This window comes from Lineus longissimus, chromosome 13 (assembly GCF_910592395.1).
Source record: "Lineus longissimus chromosome 13, tnLinLong1.2, whole genome shotgun sequence".
NCBI lineage: Eukaryota > Metazoa > Nemertea > Pilidiophora > Heteronemertea > Lineidae > Lineus > Lineus longissimus.
This window is the reverse complement of record NC_088320.1, coordinates 3855108-3876357: the sequence shown is the minus strand read 5'-3', so window position 1 is coordinate 3876357 and position 21250 is coordinate 3855108. Positions and strand designations below refer to the sequence as shown.

General features: G+C 40.5%; 1 protein-coding gene across 1 annotated transcript; it reads right to left on the bottom strand.

The window, feature by feature from the left end:
* Window positions 1–272: 272 nt before the first annotated feature.
* On the bottom strand, window positions 273–11781 carry LOC135497596 (homeobox protein LOX2-like). Its single transcript, XM_064787375.1, has 2 exons — window positions 11119–11781; window positions 273–5072 (listed from the first exon to the last, which is right to left on the bottom strand). The coding sequence occupies exons 1-2, from the start codon at window positions 11546–11548 to the stop codon at window positions 4789–4791; spliced, it is 714 nt and encodes a 237-aa protein (XP_064643445.1). The 5' UTR covers window positions 11549–11781; the 3' UTR covers window positions 273–4788.
* Between the last annotated feature and the right edge of the window lie 9469 nt (window positions 11782–21250).

Here is a 21250-nt window from a genome sequence, read left to right as displayed (position 1 = left end):
CGGCTGACATTGACTCTAGACATTATGTCATTTAGTAACGAACCCAATCCTATTGTATCTCGCTTCGTAAATTGTGCAGTACAGTACAGCTTCCCTATTTGCAGACAGTCACAGCACTGGATACTAGTGTCCAAAAAAGCGGGGTGGTGATAGGAAGGTCATGGCATTATCGCCCAAAAAGTCAGTCATGTGTATGTTGTCAAGACACTGGACTTGGTCAATAATCGACTGAATCCTTCCTGAACCACATGTATGTAAAATAAACAATGCTGTTACTTTTATTTATTTATTTTCTTCACTTTGTACAACTTTTACTTTTGGCCACCTGGCACGCAACACCAAATGACAATAATGAAAGAATATGAACATCTACCCGTATTCACAGAAACTCTGAGACTGTCCAAGGTGTCTCAACTTATGAAGTAGCAAACCTATCGTCCAAAACGACCTTCAAATCATAATTTAATGAAAGTCTTGAGAATATGTATCAAATTTGGCTTGGATTCATATGTTGTATGGAATGACAGATGAGAATTCGGCTGCCATAACCTTTCCTGACAGGCAAACACCATACATCAGCAGTTAGAGGCCCAGCACATTATTTCGATGACATTTTTTCAACCTACGCCATTCTTCTTTTCAAATTATGTGATACTCGTCGTAAAAGAGTCGAGTGATCTTCATGTTGGCAAATGATCCACTTGTTGATATTCTGATACAAAATATATAAAGCTGAATGTATTACAACATCCTTTACAATTAGCGTGATTAGCACAATAGGGTCTACATATTACTACAAGCTTGTGGATACCATTTTGATTTTTTGTTAGAGGCTCTTAAGTAGTACTACTACCCGAGATCAGATTGAAGAAAATAGCGTCAATTCTTCTAAGACTCTGCATTGAATGGCTGATGATGGAGTCTATAGAATGTCTTTGGTCCATATTATCATACTACTTGCTGAATTCACGTCAATTCCTGTACTACCCTTAGAAGACACTTTGGCTATTCTTCATCACGTTTGACAACAACAAAGTTCGAATGCCATGTCCACGTTTCGGGTGTACATTTATATGGGTCAACAGGTCAGTTATGCATATGAAATGCACTATAGGTTTTGCTCGGGTTGGGTCGGCCAACAGAGCGCGAACAGCTCTTTAAACATGTTAAAGACCCTACGTTTAGATGATAGCCTTCCATACTGTGCAAGTGTACACTGGACCAGACAACATCGTTCCTTCACTCAAATGTGTTAAATAATCAACACATCAGGATTCGCATTCTCATTGACAGGAAAGACGGACGAACCGGACACAAATTTGACTTTTACAACAAATCTGACGCGTCTTCTATACTAAAACAATATCTAAAGTCAATAGTATTTATAAGATGTCTTGAGCATTTTGACTTGATACACAAAGGCACGTATTCTATTAAACACCTATAGTATACTGCTGATATCTTAAATCAATCCTGGACTGAAATTTTCCTTCTCATACAACCTTTAAAACGCTGTACGCAGAATGGCCACAGCTTTTGGTGAATCTCTTGAACGATTACACTAACCAGCCTTCAAATGATTCCTTCTGATAATCTTCTATGGACTCTGGTCATTTTGATTATTTTCTATCGCTACGGGATGTCCCAGAAACGACGCAAGGTACGGTACCTATTTCACCTATTGACAAAGTATTGTCAGCCCTATGTTATGTGAAATACATGCCTACATGTAGAGTCCCTGTCAATGTCATACCCAAAATGTATCGGTATTGTGTTGGCCATCGACCTATTGCCGCCCTGTACCTTTTTGGTTAGCATTGTCTCGGCGGTCATGACCAACGAGATTCGAAAGATGATTGCATTATTTCTGGAACACGCCGTACACCTGCCATTTACAAGGCATCTACTAACATAAGACAAAATTGTGAGATCATCACTTTGACAGAGTTACTTCATAACCGTCACATTTAGACTCTGTAACAAGACTGCACAATGCAAAACATGGTCAAAAATTTGTACACAAAAATCAACAACTGAAAAAAGCGTTCTTCTTTTATCAACCACCGTTTTCCTGTTCTTACTTGGAACAGTGTTGTATTTCTCTCGTAAGGTGTACATGGTGCAAATACTGCACCTTGATGTTGGCTGTAGACTACCTTTTCAGTTTCTTTCGTTTCAAAAACATCGTTGTTTTTTTTAAGGTTTAGTTGTATTTTCCTGATTGTGAGTCTTTCTTTTAATGCCCCGAAATAATAGGTTTTTGATCCGTTAAAGCAACATCATAATAATCACGCAGCGCCGCAAGCAAATTTTTGTCATCCCCTCTCAATTTGGCGTTAGACCCATGAACATAATTATGCATGGGGCCACACATACGACAGGCATTTACTTTTTACTCTTGCACTTTTACTAGAAAAAAGCTAAGCAAACGACAAACCATCTTGGGAAAAGAATGTCTAGTGGAATTCACGTCCAAGCTTCAACCCGAATTTGCTGAGCAAGCTTCCTGGACTGCTTGCTTCTTCTCGCATGCCTGTATATGCTACTCAAAGACGAAGTGCATTCCAAAATTAGTGCAATGCACTATGATGTGCCACTGTATCTCTTGCACTAAGCTGGTCAGTGTGTAGGAATTGTCAACTTATTTCTTTGACAACAGAGCCGTTTTCTGTTCTTGCAGATTTGGGTTTCATTTTTACACAATCATCGGACAAGCAAAAATAGATTTTTAATTTATAAATATAATAATTCACTCGTCTGGGTACGATTAAACAGATATCTAATGTTTTACTTTTGGAGGTAGAGTTGGTATAATAGTTCTTTCCTATGAATCTGTACTGATCTTGACCAAGTCCAGCTAACGTCAAATAAAAGGACGTGATACAATTCTATAGACCCTGGACAATTATAGCCTGAACTGTGTAGAAAGCAGCCAGCAGTTCACAATAATCCACTCAGAAGCTATATATTGAACCGGGGCTATAGCTATACCACCGTAACTTACAACTTGTTACAAAAAAGGATGGACTTGATATAACTTCCCAACTCTCATGAGAGAGGAAGTAAAGTTAAAAAGTTCAGTGAATTATATAGCCAAGATTTGCCTACATCGATGTCCTTGGGTCGTCCAACTTCAACAGTGTGTATAGTTGGCGTGAACCTCACTTGGCGTTCTCTCCTTCAGTTACATTTTAAAGTTAACGTTAAGTTTAACTCAATTACACCAAAAGGATACTACATTTACATGTATTCTCTTCTTCTCTCATCATAATTTCCTCACTTTCTCAAATGTGTCTCACAATAACTTTCTCACTTACAAATGAATGTGTGTCTTGATTTTTTTTATAAACGAATATAAGCATGATTATATTTGAAAAAAGGCTATTTCATTTTAAAGCAGCCTCAAAATCTATTCATTGATCTAATGCCAATGTAATAATTTTAATCTTTGATTAATGGGGTGGCCCCTGTTGGTACGAAGTGCAGGCAGAGCTGTAACTTAAAAAAACATTTGCTCATTAGAGGCGAATACCATTGTTCATACGTTTGGTACTTGTACTTTCTCATTCAAGCTCAAGGCTTTATTTTTTAACGAGTCTTATCAAAATTTGTGTTGACCATGAAGTAAGTGGTTTTTAATCATCGCTCATTTCAATTATAACAGTTATAACTTTTTGTAATATCTTGTAACTTTTAATTGGTCCTGGCCTATTTTTCGAATGCCCCCCCCCCCCCCCTGATACAATCTGTAGTCGAAGTAATCCGTACCTTTTCGAATTTGATTTGTCAAAATTAAATTCATCATTTCATCAGTCCATCATAGGACTATCATTAGTTTGGGCCCAGTTCCAACAAATATTGTTACATCAGTTAGTTTGTAAAATGCTACATCAGCATTAATCATATATTCATTGACACATTTCAAACTTGGCATCTTTGTGTTTTGAAAACCGATGCATTCACGTATAGGCAGGTATCCGCAAAATATCCTTTTAACTCAGGATATGATAGTACTAAACGGTAAGACTGATGGGTTACAAATGTTAACACGAAAGATGTAATGGTTAAAGCATTTTTCTCTGAAAAGATCAGGTTCACTTTCAAACAAGGTTCACTTTCTGTTCCAACTCATGCAGGCCAGAGCCAACCTCTATCCCTCTGCTTGAGCTGAAATGCTTATCCTTACATCTAACTGGACGACGAACGGACACGATAACCACATTTATTACAACAACACCGCAACCTTCTGAAGCAAGTGCTTCATGAGCCAAGCCGTTCTGTAGTTGTCTCTACCTGAGAGTTCCACTTTTACCCATAACTGGAGGTAACATTGAGAGTCTTCTAGTGAAAGTATGCTTCATCAGATCATATTCAATTTGACAACGTAAAATACAACAGAGACAACCTTTCGTACATTTATAAAATATGAAGCAATAAATATCTCGTAGTTCAAATTGAGTTGAATTCCACCTCTTGATCGATCAAGACAGAAAATGCTTCCATCCGATAGGACACTGCTTTCCTATCGCGACTGGGATGATTAGCCTCCGTGTCTTCCAAACAGGACTACGGCCAGACATCAAAATCACACTGGTATGACCAAGACAATTCCAATCCCCTCGTAGATAGAAACTACACCAATTCCTAAACGGTTGGGCAAAAGTGTCCCAATGGTAAGGTGAATACAAATTCCCTTTCAAACGAGGAGAGATGTCACCATGGTTCCGTGATTGGACACGCATTTTTGCTTCCCCTTCTTAGCTTCCCCTTCCCCTTTCTCGATCCCTTTCAAGACTGTACACTACTCGTGTCCCCCTCTTCGGAACCTAGCGGTGACATTTCCTTCCCGGAATCATTCAGTTCCTTAATCTGCTGCCTCTCCTTCTTGAGTTTCATCCTCCGATTTTGGAACCATATTTTTATCTGTCTCTCAGTCAAACACAGGGAGTGAGCTATCTCTATCCGTCGCCGCCGCGTGAGGTAATGATTAAATTGGAATTCTTTTTCAAGTTCTAATGTCTGATATCGACTGTACGTCTGTCGGCCTCGCCGTCGTTGTGCTGAGTTTGGACCTGCAAAGAAAATGAAAAGAAATATTACAAGCCTGTTGGCGGAAGTGGTTCATTTGGCAGACTGCTAGTTAGAAACATTAGAAAAAAACATAAAACGCATTACAAGCCCGCTAGCTGAAAGGAGTTTGGACCTAATACTGTTTACTTCGAGGCTGAATGAAGATTTTATAGTAGTGGTCCAGCAATCTGTTCTGGCTCAGCAAAAAGCTTGGCTATCCAAATTTATTTGTATACTTGGGATACCAAATAACCTTGTTCACGTACTATTCCTTGGACGCCGTCTGCGCACAAGCGATCTATACATTGCTGTGCACAATTACCAAAAGAGAAAAATATCGTCCCGTTGATAACTTTATAAAATCAGACATGTGTATTTATACAAAATGGAAAAAAACCGGAATAGGACACATGGCTTTTAGAATGTCTAGAGGCTGGAATAGAGCTGAGTCATTCATTCTGATAATGCCATGCTTCCAGACCACTGTTCTTGGCCATAAACGATAAGACATATCCAGATGAAAGAATCACCATATACTGTCCCCAGCCATTATTCCAAATCAATAAAGATGAACTGATCCTTTAGGAGATTGGAAGCAAGTTATACAGTACAAGGCAGGTGGATTGGCAGACGAAGTCACCTCACAAGTACGTTCCCATTATATTGATATATGGCGCCATTTCCGGGAAGGCCCAAAGCAATTTCAACCAATTCCATGTTAAACAGGATCAGAATGGACATGCTGTTGTGAAGTGATCATGCAGAAAATGTACGGCGATTCGAGGACATTTCCCTGAAGCCACTCTTCAGTGCTATTTGTACGTATTATCAACAGAATACTTTGCATATTTCACCTTAACTCGCAAAAAGCCCGGTGTACGTTTTCTAGGGCGCAATGCAATGCTTCTTGGCTCAATTCCTGATGAAACTGTCTAGCGCTGTTTAATGTCTCCCTCTGAAGTGGCGGCAAACATCAAAGGGAATGCAATAATGCTGTTCGATAATAGTCATGTAGTGTGGTACAGCGTCAAGTTGTGTTAGAAACTAGAAACGAGATCGAATGAATTCTTCAGAAATTTTCTGATTAACCATTAGAACGTTTCAGAGATTTATGCTCAGAGAGACCAAGGCCTACTAAATTACCATCTGACTGTTACTTCAGATCAAATAGTCTTCTATTCTCTTGACTGGAACGGATTTATCTGTTACCAGTTAAGTGGGCTAGAATACTCGAAAAACCCATGAATCAAACTGCTGGAATTACCCTGAACTTTAAATGTTTCTGTGTTCAGCCAAATCAATAATTTGTGTCAATTATTGATCTGGTTGTTGGTTCTTGGAAAACGGTAAAGTACAATATATCTGGTGCTGTGATAAGATACGCCGCTCCGATTTTAGGATGACGAAAACAGAACCGGAAGTACTTGTACTTAGGTAAAATGGCCGACAAAACAGGCATGGAATAATTGTTTGGACATTAATTTATTACCAGGCTGCCTCTTGTTTTGACCAGCTCAAGTCAGATTACCTTGAGCCAAACATCAACCATGTTATTTGCCTACGGTGCTTTTGATTTGTTTGCTGTTAACCTGGGAACGCCTTACGGATTAAGATCACTGTACTTGATAAGTGACATCTGCATTGCATCGCCTAGGTTTAGGTCTGCATATTTGCCAGAAACATTATGCAATGTTCGGTGTTTCCAGGACCAAGAAGTAAAGAAGACCAAGAATGTTGAAGTAATGCTTCAGCATCAGACACATCAAGCCGCTCTGCTAACCAAGCTTCGCTGTAGTAGTATGAACCTGAATCGCTGTTGATGTAGCTAATTTCATTCAGCACATATCTTACGTTAGATGATATCACTCAATGATTTGTGGTATATTGTTGTCGTTATGGCTATTGTCACCTCCTTCGCATTGTGATGCTCTTGTCCCCGCTGTTGTGAATGGTATCTTCTGGTGAATGAAAACTTCCTTTGATTGCAAAACGTAAGAGTGTTGCCTATTTGATAAAATGTATCATCACTTACGAATTGACTTTAACTTATTCAAATGCATGACTTCGTCCCTGACTTTCAGATCTAAGACAACCCAGGTGTTGTTTACGACCGACTGATAACTCACCAACCCCCACTGAGCTCAGTAACTACTGCCCATGACGGCAACCACTATCCGAAGTCAGGAGAGTCATTTTTATGACTTTGCCTAAAGGTAGAGCCATGTCACGGTGTGCACTCCAACGGCCACCAGTCACAGTTGCCATGGTTACCACATGTTGTGTTTTAATACGGAGTGATTTGAATATTTTATGATGATATCTGTCCTTGCTGACTGTCATTATTAACACCTCAACGAACTCGATGACATACCACCATTAGCTCGGTAATGTTTTTGGATAAGGATGTTTTTCAATCAATTCAATGAAGCAACTAGGTTATGGCACGGCTTACCAGGAAATGGACAATTTGAGTGGCTGCACCTTGAAGCAAGAAAATATAACCAAACCAAGGTCATGCACTAAAACGTGACGTTGTTCTTATGAAACTGAAGCTACTCTTTCTCTTACTCTTCTCTTCCTAGTGCAGGTGACCAATCGCCATTTGTTTAAAAATTAATAACATAAGTACGTAGCCTTGTCTAGGTCTCCAGGTGAATACAAGAAAGGTTGGCATGTCAAAGAAGACACCAGCACCATTGAGCTTGGCTGTCCTAGATGTATTTTCTAGTAGCCTCCTTGTGTTTTGCCGAAAAGACAATTTTAACCACCTCTTGCACTGGCACCTCCAGTTAAAACTAAAACCCTAGAAGCGACGAAGATAGTTACAAAGAATCTAAAGACATGCGTTATGCCACTGCTGCCTCTTGGGACATGTTGGTCGTGATGAATGATTTCACCAACAAAATCTGTGTTCAGTCATCTGGTAGTTAAGTGAGAATAAACGACAAGACAGTTGGGCTGCAAGAGTTGGAACAGAAAGTGAACCTTGTTTGAAAGTTGACCTTTTCAGAGAAAAATGCTTTAACCATTACATAAAAAGTCTTTCCATGCCCCATCCGATCCACTGGGTGGGGTGCTTGCAATGTCATTATTCATTATCTTGCAGGCTCATTGTTTTATAGTAAAGATTTATATTGCTCAGATAGGCCAACTGCTCGCCAACTAGGCTGCTTGGTATCACCTCATCTGTTCCATAGTTTGACTTGACTGTATCTTCGTATCTAATGTCTCCACCTTATTCGATCCATTTTGGCCCACAACAGTTCAGACTCAATACTTTAAACCTGATTGGCCTTAGCTTTATATCTCATCTGGGTTTTCATCAGCTTCATTATTTTTCATGATAATGCATACATGGTGCTACACATCCAGGTGAAATAGATTTTTTTTCCTTCAAGTCTAGTCTAATGACAGTCTACTTGCTATAGTCGTAGCAATAGTTCAATTACTTTTAGTTTTAATATCATCTGCCAGCTATTCATAAAGTAAAAGCTTGACAGCTGTTCCTTAATTTGATGACGATGTTCCATGGTTTATTCTGACTGTACACAACAAATGTTGCCTATCCCACTGTTAAAGAAATGAATGTAATGAAAATCACAAAACAAGTATAGCCTAAAAAAGGAACCGAGACAAAACAGAACACCATCCCAAGGTCGAAAGTCCTTATAAGATCTGGTGCTAAGAAGAAAAAGTCAGGAGGTCCGTAGACATTTGGAGCTAAGAAGATAAAGTTAGGCTAGCAAGTGATAGGAGGTCCGTATGTGGTATTGACATCTGGAGCTAAGAAGACAAAGTTAAGCTAACAAGTGATAGAAGGTCCGTAATGTGGTGTTGACATCTGGAGCTAAGAAGATAAAGTTAGGCTAGCAAGTGACAGGAGGCCCATAATGTGACATTGACATCTGGAACCAAGAAGACAAAGTTAGGCTAACAAGTGATAGGAGGTCCGTAATGTGGTGTTGACATCTGGAACCAAGAAGACAAAGTTAGGCTAACAAGTGATAGGAGGTCCGTAATGTGGTGTTGACATATGGAACCAAGAAGACAAAGTTAGGCTAACAAGTGATAGGAGGTCCGTAATGTGGTATTGACATCTGGAACAAAGAAGACAAAGTTAGGCTAGCAAGTGACACGAGGTCCGTATGTGACATTGACATCTGGAACCAAGAAGACAAAGTTATGCTAGCAAGTGACACGAGGTCCGTATGTGGTATTGACATCTGGAACCAAGAAGACAAAGTTAGGCTAACAAGTGATAGGAGGTCCGTAATGTGGTGTTGACATCTGGAGCTAAGAAGACAAAGTTAGGCTAACAAGTGATAGGAGGTCCGTAATGTGGTGTTGACATCTGGAGCTAAGAAGACAAAGTTAGGCTAACAAGTGATAGGAGGTCCGTAATGTGGTGTTGACATCTGAAGCTAAGAAGACAAAGTTAGGCTAACAAGTGATAGGAGGTCCGTAATGTGGTGTTGACATCTGGAGCTAAGAAGACAAAGTTAGGCTAACAAGTGATAGGAGGTCCGTAATGTGGTGTTGACATCTGAAGCTAAGAAGACAAAGTTAGGCTAACAAGTGATAGGAGGTCCGTATGTGGTATTGACATCTGGAGCTAAGAAGACAAAGTTAGGCTAACAAGTGATAGGAGGTCCGTAATGTGGTGTTGACATCTGGAGCTAAGAAGACAAAGTTAGGCTAACAAGTGATAGGAGGTCCGTAATGTGGTGTTGACATCTGGAGCTAAGAAGACAAAGTTAGGCTAACAAGTGATAGGAGGTCCGTAATGTGGTGTTGACATCTGAAGCTAAGAAGACAAAGTTAGGCTAACAAGTGATAGGAGGTCCGTATGTGGTGTTGACATCTGGAGCTAAGAAGATAAAGTTAGGCTAACAAGTGACAGGAGGTCCATAATGTGACATTGACAGCTGGAGCTAAGAAGATAAAGTTAGGCTAGCTAGTGAAAGGAGGTCCATAATGTGACATTGACATCTGGAGCTAAGAAGATAAAGTTAGGCTAACAAGTGACAGGACGAATGGCTTGTTTTCATTCTATGGCATATTTAACACTTAACGTGTGCAAATCTGATGAGTTATGGACTGCATAAAACACCTATTTCAATATTTCACGCTCAAAGCAGACAGCTTCCTCACCCCATTTGTTAATCCTTAGTCGTCCCGTAGCATCGTCGTAAGGAGTCGCAACCTCTGCCGTAGATCTTGCGCCCTTCTCTCGAGCAATCTTTAACCAATACCCGATACAATAACGGTAAGGTTCGGGCCATAACGTACATTTCTACCAGCCATTGTACGACTGTCCTATAAGCAGTGATCTATTGTTTTGCACCAACCTTTTCCGCCATTTATCACAGCATACGAGCGCAAAACACGCAAAAATTACAAAAGTGCTATTTTTCTTGGGACGATATTTCATTGGGAACAAAGAAGAGCCGTCTGTGAGAAAAATTGTGCAGGTTGAATGTGCCTTCAGTCAGTCAACGTTACATGCATTCAGAAAATGATTACATTTTACAAATGACTTTTTTAAAAATCGATGATTTGCAGGAGAGCATTGGGTGCAATTGTGAACCAGTAGCGTCGCCTATTAGTGATGATAAGCATGATAATAGTGTGGCCGTTGGCATGTTATGAGTTTATTGATTAACAAATTATGGCGGGAGTTATTAGGGTATTATAACTGTCCATAGTAGTCGAGTATTGGTTTAAGCTCGTAGCAACTCGTTTCATCGATTTAAATAACGGCTTTAGACGTCGTGAGGGCCCAGTAGCAAGCTCATTTTCGCAGGTGAGAGTCGTGTCCGTGTTATGGCGCAGTATATTTCACACATGTTTTCTGATTCTCTGCAAGTGTTTTACAGCCCAATTACTGTGTCTATCCATTATTTGTTATGATGCTCATATAATAGAAAAGTAGGTTTATGACGCTTTGGAATCTATAACTAGCCGCACCAAGCTGAAATACAGACAGTTGGAAAATAGGAGTAGTGTGCTGCAGAATGTCAACAAGGGAAGTAAAGGAATGTTACTCACCTACTATACCCATCCAAGGATAGAAGGTCGATGACTGGGAAGTATTGCATCTTGCGGTAGTCTGTGCCGTTGATCCAACAGTGTTGTAGCCAGGAGGGCCACACGTCGGAATTGCTTGAAACCCTCCATGAGTATTCACAGCGTCGGTCATAGTTCCATTGGTGTAGCCATTCCAGCCAACCTCCAGTTTGGTCTGGGGGTATCTTTGCGCATCTGTTGTCCCCAAGTCCGCGTATCTTGTGATGCAGGGTTCATTTTGACCCCCACAGGTCGGGGAAACACTTGTGGCAAAATGTCCAACAGAGCCACCCTCGTGATTTACGGGTTGGCTAACACCGACGCCATCAAGATGGGGATGTGTAAGAAAGTTGTTTTGAAAATTTTGGTTATCCGTCGAGGGAGGCAAAAAGTGACTTGCAAAGTAACTCATCGTGTTGTGTTTGGAACCATCACGTTCAGATCTGTTGCAATAACTAGCAAGTAATAATGATTTGTGGCTCTGTCTTTCGCGAACGATCAAACTATGCGTAAACGTATACAGGAACTGATCTGGAGACTTCAACCAATCAGAGCGCACGTTACAACCGAATCCATTTGTCTTGTTGTGGAACCAAAGCACCGCTTGCTGAGTCTTGCGCTGTGTGCATCCGCGTTTTCGGGAGAATTCGAGGCGCTCCAGGAATTTCCTCAAGGTTGAGCTATGAGGAGAGAAAATGAAAAACAATTTGTCGATCTTTCGGGAATGTAATTAGGAGGTGATTTCCATTGTTATCTCCCGTTTGGCTCACTATTATTACGGGAATGTTCACCAAGAGTTGTTCCCAATAGGTTTGAGTAACAAGCCAATCTCGCGGATATTTATCACCGCGGATGTACTTTAAAACACCTGCCCTCAACAACGGTATTTGCATTTGTATATCAAGATACCAAGTCGAATATAAGGGTGCTTTATGGGCGCATTGAAAAAGAAACGAGTTAGTTAATAAGGCGTGAAATATTATTTCATAATTGCGAGGACTATTGGCTTCTCTGACATTTATTGCATTCGGCACGAACTCTATTAATTTGAGATATTTTCTGTTTTATTTCCATGTTTATCATTGTCGAATACCAATGGGACTTCTCACTGAAGAAAAAAGCATTAAAAATAACATGCCCGGGCTAATGATTGGTACCCCATAAAAGCTACACCTTTGGGTCAGTGCTAAATACGACATCTCAGGCCGTTAAATCATACTTCAATTTGTTGCCTTGTTAGACATCACCTTCTCATTAACTTCCCATCAAATTAATTAGCCAGAAATAGGAAAAGATTTATCTTGGCTCTTGTCAAAGGTGCCCTGTGAGACTAGACCACATTTGCATAGCCCGGATGCAAATTTATCACATGATGTTGGAAAAAACACAAAATGCGGTCAGTTGTGTTTTATAGAGCGCCCAACAAATCAGAATTGGGTATCATGGTCTGGGATATAATGTTTTACGACTTCTTAATATATATTTTGCCCCAGTTCTGTCGAACTGCGCCAATCTAAAGTACATGTGAAATATATATGATGCTATTTTTGTCCTGAACTTATGTTTACGATCATGCTGCATTATTTTCTAGTTTCAGCTATATTGAACAATTGGAGGCTGATTCCTGTTTCTCTTCATTTTCCCTGGGGACCTTAATAGTAATTTGTGTATGTTATCATAAGATACGCAATATTGTAGCGTAATAATCAAGTCTTCCCAGGCTCAGCCAACCTCACTTGCGCCACTCTGCAAAATATATTACAAGATCTTAGAACTTTATTTTGCATAACTGACGTACAATTCTGTCATCATTTCCCTTCTTGTCTCTCACTGAGGTTTAAAGAATCCACATTGTTTTATAACGAAAATCAGTATAAAATACTACAAAATCATTCACTTGAGAGGACTACAGATTCATGTTCGCTTATTTTTATAATTTTTTCAGAACTTTATGTTTTTATGAAACGTTCACAGCAAGGCGGCAATCTTCGTAAAGCGCGGAATGTCTCCGACATGAAGATGATGCGACTTACAAATATTGCTTTTCTCAAGGACATACCAATCCAACTGAAAATATCCCCAGCATAAAAAGAGATATATTTTCCAAACTGTTGCAAAGTTAGGTAGAGACGTTGCTGCTGCTAATAATGAACAATTTATATCTTCTAGATTCAACATTATTGTTTTATTTTCAAAGTTAGAAAAAACAGAGCCCAGTATGCTAGACTGATAGTGAATTTTTATCATGTCATTTTTGGTATGTATCTGTCGGACACGACTACCATTGAACAACTAATAGTCCTCCATACTCTCTACTAAACACCGCGTCCAAAGAAACAGATTGTGTTTTTAGGGCCTCTACTTCATGACTTAAGGGCTCGCTTCAGCTCTGGTGCTCGCAATTTCACAAGGACACGGGAGACATATTTGGAATATGATTTAGTTTTACATGTATACAATATTCAACTCGGCATTATGATAGAAACCATACATGTATGATCATGTCTTAGGTTGTTCTTAAAAAACATATTTTCGGGTAAATTGTTTTGAAGCACAGAGCCATCGGAACATGTTCAAACAAATCTTTAAAATCAACTCAAGTCTGTAATTCACTATTTTTAGCAACTCCCCGCATAACTGACATTTAGCAAAGGTCGTTGCAGGTGTCAAAAAAGCAATTAAAAACTATTTTATAGAACATTACGACTTAAATAAAAAATAAAATTTAATCGAGTGTCAGCTGCACCGGCTTGTAATTTAGGCTTAATATTGAGAAATGATTATTAGGTTTTTATTTATTTCACTCTGCTATTAACTTGTAATTGACTGCAATCAGGACGAAATAACGCACGGTGAATAACCTACAAAACGGCTCAATTTGCCGGCTGGAGTTTTGTCTCTTTCGTGAATTTTGTGATTTGTGAGTCAAGAACATAAGATTGACATCATTTTTATCAACAGAGAGAGGAACATGATTATAGCCCTTGTTGAAAATGATCTCTGTATCTGTCATTTCATTCCATCCTATGAAATATTGCGTAAATAATTATGTCTTTTTGGACTGGTTGCAAAATTCAGTTATCGGTGCTGGTAATTTGATGTTTGCCAATAATTTGGTTTAAAGGTATGTTCTTTGCACCGATTGCTTAATTTTTGCCTCACAAAATTTCTTGCTCACGGCAAAATCATGTTGTTTGCACCGGTATACTTCATCTAGGTTTTGCGCAGACAGTAATATCTGGTGGTTTGCAATTATTATGCTGCATTGTGAATACCACCGTTGACAAATTCTTCAGCACTTGACACTTTGTTTCAGAATGCAGGCAAGAAAATGATAAGAACGCTTATATCTCTTGTTCACGCAAAGCGAAATTCGAAGAATTTGGCGGGAAATGGAATTTTACCTGACGATGGTAAAGCTATTGCCTCCGACGGAAAAACTCCTTGCTCGAATTGCTCAAAATCCTAAACTGATCAAGATTCGTTTAGCAGAATCAATTCCTAAGTTTGCAGTCACTGTCACCTAAAGTCTCGTAAAAACTTTCTGATGATAACTTGAAGCCGTTTTAAGAATTCGTTCGCTGCGCATTACGACGTCGCAGTTCCAAAATGGCGATTTCTGATATATATATGTTGCCGTATTAACCGACCACTTGTTTTATCTTTTCATGAATAAGATAGGTGTTGACCTACTGATGGTCAAAACCTTTAAACTACTGCTCACCTTTTCTACATTTAGGGCTATTTCGTCATGTCCATGAATTCAAAATTTCTCACTTATATTTTCGAAGTGAAATGTAGGGGTTTTGAAGTCCACACAAATGACTTGAACTGTATGTAGTATTCGTCGTCGCCTTGCTATACGTGTGCTCTGAGCCAGTTATGCTTAAAATCCATCCGAAAATTATCGCCTTGGACGTACGGAACGGACGGACTCATGATGTCTTTTGGTGTCCTTTCCACTATGATGTGATTCAACGATGTTTCAACAAATTTATGTCTGATGATTTCATCACAAGTCATCGAAATCGTGCTGATGTGACAAAAAAAGATCCTGATGCTAAAATATTTACTCGAACATACAACCCTCTCCTCTGTGATGCATGTAGAATAAATTCTCCTCTGTGAAGTAATGATTTCCTACTCTCCTCTGTGGTAATGATGTGTTCAACAGCTTACATGTACCCTGAGAAACGAGTGGTGGTCAGTTTATCACTCGCTCGGTTCTACAGGGTATAGGCAGTCTATCGATCTAAACTGGAATGCGGCCTTGGACAAGGAACTTAACTCCCGACACCAGGTGACTTCAATCGGCATTACTTTTAATCTTATACACTGAATGAAAATAATACAACGCATTGGAGGACCCTCTTTTTATGCAGAGACAAGGAAAGTTATTTATCATAGGTTTTCTAAAACTTAAAATGATGTTGGGACTGAACTTGCTGATTACATAGATTCTAATATACCTGATCCTGCATCCGAGTAACACTGCCAAGAAAAAAACTTCTAGATAGAAAGGACTTTGCCAAAAGGTTTGTTCAGTCACTTTAGATACTTCTGACTTCCTATGTGCCTTTCTGCATAACATGATAAGCCTAGGTGCATGCCTCTATCAGATAATGCGATCAGTAATGTGGTGTATGTTTAATGTGAGGAGAAGATTAGGCCTAACTAACATAACCTCAGATTGGCCTATAGTGTATCGGTCTATAACAATGGCGGCAGTATGAACCATACAAAAGCATTGAACTAAAACAAGTCAACATATTTGAGAACTCTTACCTTATTGAAAAACTGTTAGAAAGAAAGTGCGCCGACCACATTCGTCTCCGCCACGTGGTTTCAGATTTCCCGCCTGACTCAACAATAACCTTGACATTGCGAGGCCATTTTGAATACAAATGAGGTCAGGTTATGATAATGAGACGTAATCATTACAAAGTACTATGTAACCCAAAATACATTAATATTGCCTCAGGGCATTACGCATGCGCGTTAATAATAGTGTCAATTTATTGAAGTGGACACGCCCATTGGTGAATTGCTTCCGAAAAGTAGTCCCGAGTCAAACAGGTCATGGTGATATTTCTTAATAATTGATTTGACTACCGCGGCGAATGATTACTTTTCCAGACAAGTTCCCTTTGATGTTGCCAGTAATTGCGGTCGGCACGATCGCGGTTTCTTTGATCTTTTGATGAACCGCCTTACGCCCTGACGTCATCATGTGTTCGTTCGCGAACGAACCGAACGACTCCTGCAAGCGACAAACAAATTTAATATTCCGACGATTTCACGGAATTCTGTGGCTTATTATGTAGTCTCTCAGATGCGTTTTCCTGCGCATGTGAGAAATACACCAAGTGTTGACTTCAGATCGATATTGTAAACATGTTGATTCCCAGAAAGAGCACGCAGCGAACCGGCTTTTCGAGAAATATGTCATGCAACTACGCATAAATACTAATACTGAGGTGAATGACTGATTGTATTCTATTCTTTCATCTGATGCCTGAGATTCTGTTTACAGTCCAACAGGGGAAGTAAATTGTTATTTTGGCAACAGGGAGGTGGTTATTGAGTTGAGAAGGGCCAGGGCTAACATTTGGCCGACATGAGCTAAATCGGAAAATACTCCATTTCACATGCACTGGCATGTACGTATGAACTTTACCAGAATGATGATATCTTTCTGTTTCTAATGTCGACGTCTATATGTCCAATCATTCATGCCCCTATGGATTTGATATCTTTTGCATTTTTCAAAATGCCATGGACACATAGACGAAAAACAGTGGGCCAAACACACCTAACAAGGATGCACCAAGCAGTAAAACAGTGTCGCAAAGTAGATTGCGCCATCAAGGGTGTACTATACGCCCTTCAGGGTCTTAGGTCACTGCCTCAGTGGCAATATCTGGACGACTACGTATCTTTATCAACCAGTCATGTCATTGCCTTTTCGCCGTTTAGATGAGAAAGATTACAATGGCCGCCCATGATCTGATCAGGAGGGGCAGTAAAGCAATTCAGCACGCACACCTAAAGCAATTACAGACAGTTGCCTCCGATCTGGAAAGAGTGCCTTTGTCAACAAATGCAATAAAAGTTGCAGATCAGTCAGAATTGGTTCGTTAATGTTTGAGATGAAACGAAAAGGCGATTTAGTTGACCAGGGTCATCCGACATGCAGACGGGCCGGGATGTACTTTAAGTTCTACAGTATTTTGCGCGCTGACTAACTTGGAACACTGAATCTTTACATTGGTGTTTGTCTACTACCTAATCCTTGCTGGAAATTGAACTACTATGGAGACAGATAGCCAAGCATCTTTAAGTAGCATTTTAAGAAAGTTACAGATTGCTGGCTGCAGACTTTCACCGGATTTAGTAGCCTAAACATTACGAGTGCACTTTTATCAAACGATTCACAGTGGTTTTCGCGGTGTTTGGCGACAGTAAACAATGAGTCCTACCTTATAATAGTAAAATCCTGGCGACTGCAACAAAATAATATCCACAGCAAGAAATAAGAATGTAGATGCGGCCGAGTTGACCGTCACAGAGACGAGGAAGTGAATGGGGGATAGTAAATGACGCATCAACTATTGCGACCGCGCGTTATCGTAAAGAAGCCTTTTTCACCAGACTCGTAAATAACTTTTTACAAACGGGGGAGACCATATCATAAAGCAGACTATTTATTACCCCAATCTCGCTATTCGGAGATGTCCTACACCTATTGCAACGCCCGTGATTGCCAACGATGTCACAAGGTCATCTTATATGGCCTCAAATGGAGGACACCATGTACTTTATCAAAAAAGCACTCCAATGCATGTATAGTGTGTGCAATACATCGGCAAAAAAATCGCGCAGTTTCTCGTAAATTTCTCTAAAAGAGTCAGATGTCAACTCTGGGCCTGATTATGCAGGAATATGTAAATTTGCTGATGTAGTCATCCGCGAGGGAACTACTTACAGTATCCTAGTGTATAAATCTTCAGTTTTCTGTTATTCTTCCTTCAAATTCAGTTTATTTCTCTGTCTGACGTTTTTTGACGGACTCCGTTGTGACGACAAGAAGTAAAAACTTACTCAAGAATACGGTTTCCCGATTGCATCGATGTGAACTGCGAGTGGAATCATTATCGCGGGTAAAACATCCCCAACGGGACACTAGCTGCGATCAGTCACTGTCACAAAGTGCTGTCCCCTCCCATTCGAATCTTGTCAGAAACCAGTCCGAAGTATTCTCGCGTATTCCAATGAAAGTCCCACCAAAATAGTCCAGCAGTGTGACTCAAGTACGTGTGTAACCATGGTCTAACGAAAACTCGAACTACCAGTCCAAAAAGCAATTACATATTTGTACACTTACTAAGACATAAAACTTTATTGCTTCATGGCCAACATAAATTTTGAGGTCACGTGATGATATAAGCCAATGAAGGAGGCGGATGTTGACCTGATTTGGGATTTTAAACAGGCGCCATCCTTGGACGAGATAGCACGAGATGTTCTGGGGATCATATATTGCTAAATGATTCCAGCGATTGGATAAGGAGGCATGATGATATTAGGAAATGGCTCGGACAGGAAGCGTTGTCGGTTCTGGTCCCGAGTGTTGTCTGCTCAACGATATAGAAATTTCTGTCAACCAACACATTGTTTTATTGCATTTTGGAGAGAATTCTGAACAATTTTGTGGGATGGTTTTTTGTGCATCATGATTTAGGGTATTTCGTATTAAAAGATCGTCTGAAAATTGCTTATGATGCCGTGACAGTTGATTTTTTCATCTGGGGACGCGGGGTCTGTCGTTCTGCCATAATTCATAATTTTTTAGTTCCCAAATAAAGGGTTGATGCCTGACATCAGGTTCCTCATTTAGAAGGGGGTTGAGCTTGCAGCACCTCGCCGTTGACCACTGACAAATGAGCGACGTTAAGTTATAAGTTAGAAAGAACTTCAATTCTCAAAACCTCTATTTTTAATAGGGTATTCCCTCTTTTCAATACTCGGGGTGACCATGGTTTACCTCAGCACACTTAATGCATACCTCTGTTCGTCATACAGTGCTATGTTCTGCTAATGATGGTTTTGCTCTAATAAAAGATTTTATAACAAGTTCAACTGCGTGCTTATTCTATGGCTTTCGCGCCAGCGGGTAATATGAAATGCAAAATACCGCTGACGGCAAGCGTAGTTTTTCTGCAGCAGCAGCGATGAAATGCCGTGAGTGAAAGAATGTGGTTTAATCTGTAGCACTCAAAAATTCCAATACCCTTCACCGGCAAAAGACAGTGTGCCGAGCAAAATTATCTCTGATGTTGTAGCAAATTCCTAGCCGACGCTAGCAACGCTATACTATAGACCTACCATAGCTAGAGGTTTTCCAGCAAAGCCCTCATAGACCATCAGGTACCTTACTCTTCGTTCCAAGGGGTAAATAGGATATGTCGTCATGCTTGCTAAATTTAAGGTGGCCGACGAAATGAAGACACTTCATCGTTTGATGTATCCCGAAAGGTTCGTGGCCACATCGGTGGCAAAAATAAAGGTATGCTCGCTTATCTCATGTAGATCAAAGAGCAGTGTTATATCAAGCGGGAATATATGGCTTTTCTTCATTTGAATTGCGATGCAACTGGTGAATCACAAAGCTAATAAACCAATAAACCATGGCTATTGAACACGGGTCAATGAGTGCAGCAAGCTGATGGTATTATAATTGACTTGCCTTGCTTTATTAGCCATAAGAAGGTTTCGCTCTCAGTTACTAGGTGGCAGCACAAACTAATTTCGTTGGCTTCGATTTTTAAACCACTGTCACATTTTAACTCTTTGACTGCCAAAGGACGTCGTTCGACGTTTTTGCTATAAATCACTTGACTGCCAAAGGACGTCGATCAACGTTTTTTTAGTTCAAGGTCTTATAGCAGATGGCGTGGCGATTTGAGCTCATAGAATCAATGTATGACTCATGTGGCATCAAGCAGACGATCGAAAGTGTGCGTAAGCATTACGAGGCGACGTCATTGGCCAAAAATGGCGGGCAGGAGAGGGAAAACTTTCACTGTGGAAGAAGTCGCTGAGATTTGCGCTGATTCTGGTTCGGAAAGCGATCCTTTTGGCGATGATTCAGACACTGAATATGATTGTGATGTTGAGGAAGGCCTTGATACAGGTGAGAGAGCTGTTGAGTCTGTTGATGGCGATTTTGGTGGCCCAGATGTTGACTCTGATAACGATAATGGTAGAGACAATGACTATGTGCCTGTGTATCAAAGTGACAGTGAAAGTGGCGATGCTCTCGGCAGTAATAGGCCTGATTTAGATATAGATATACATAGTGACGATGGTAGCACTGTTGATAATGAACCTTTACCAGGGCCTAGTACTACTACTAATGCAGCTAGGGGTCGTGGGGCTGTACGCCGTGGTGCTAGAATAAGGGCACGCCATGGCCATAGTCCAGCCCGCATGGACACTTCCGGGAGTGATGCAGGGAATGCCTCAGGTGATTCAGATAGTGATGGTGGGCCTCTAGCACCAGTTGCTACTCCTAGGGGACAGGGCAGGGGACGTAGACGAGGTAGAGGTCGACGAGGGAACCAAGGAAGGGGGAGAGGGGCCCAAGGTCAACAAAATCGAGGTAGAGGTCAACCAAATCATGCCCGGGGCCAACAGAATCGTGGAGGACCTGCAAGAGCCAGGAGAGGCAGAGGGAGACCACAAGTTCTTCCCCCTAATCCATTTGGGCCTGCTGGACGTCAGCCAGTGGTGCAGCCCTGTGACGGGAACCCTGGGCCTAGAGGGCCTGCACGCAACCTAGGGAATAACCCACTCGATCATTTCCGCCTGTTTTTTGATGACGATGTCTTGGAAGGTATCGTAAATGAAACAAACAGGTATGCAGATCAATACTTCACTGGTCTGAATGCTATTCCCTCCCCTCATTCACGAGTTCGAAAGTGGGATGCTATGACTATGGATGAGTTGAAAAAACTACTCGGGTTGCTCATGCTGACTGGTATCACGAAAAAGCCTGAGTTATCTATGTTCTGGTCTACTGATGAAGTGCTCGCCACCCCATTCTTCAATAACA

Bases quoted from the DNA above. Each gene is read 5' to 3' on its own strand.
- LOC135497596 (XM_064787375.1), bottom strand. From the start codon at position 11,548: ATGAGTTACTTTGCAAGTCACTTTTTGCCTCCCTCGACGGATAACCAA. The intron at 5,073-11,118 runs GTGAGTAACATT...TTTTCTTTGCAG, and splicing joins TCCTTGGATGGGTATAGTAG to GTCCAAACTCAGCACAACGA.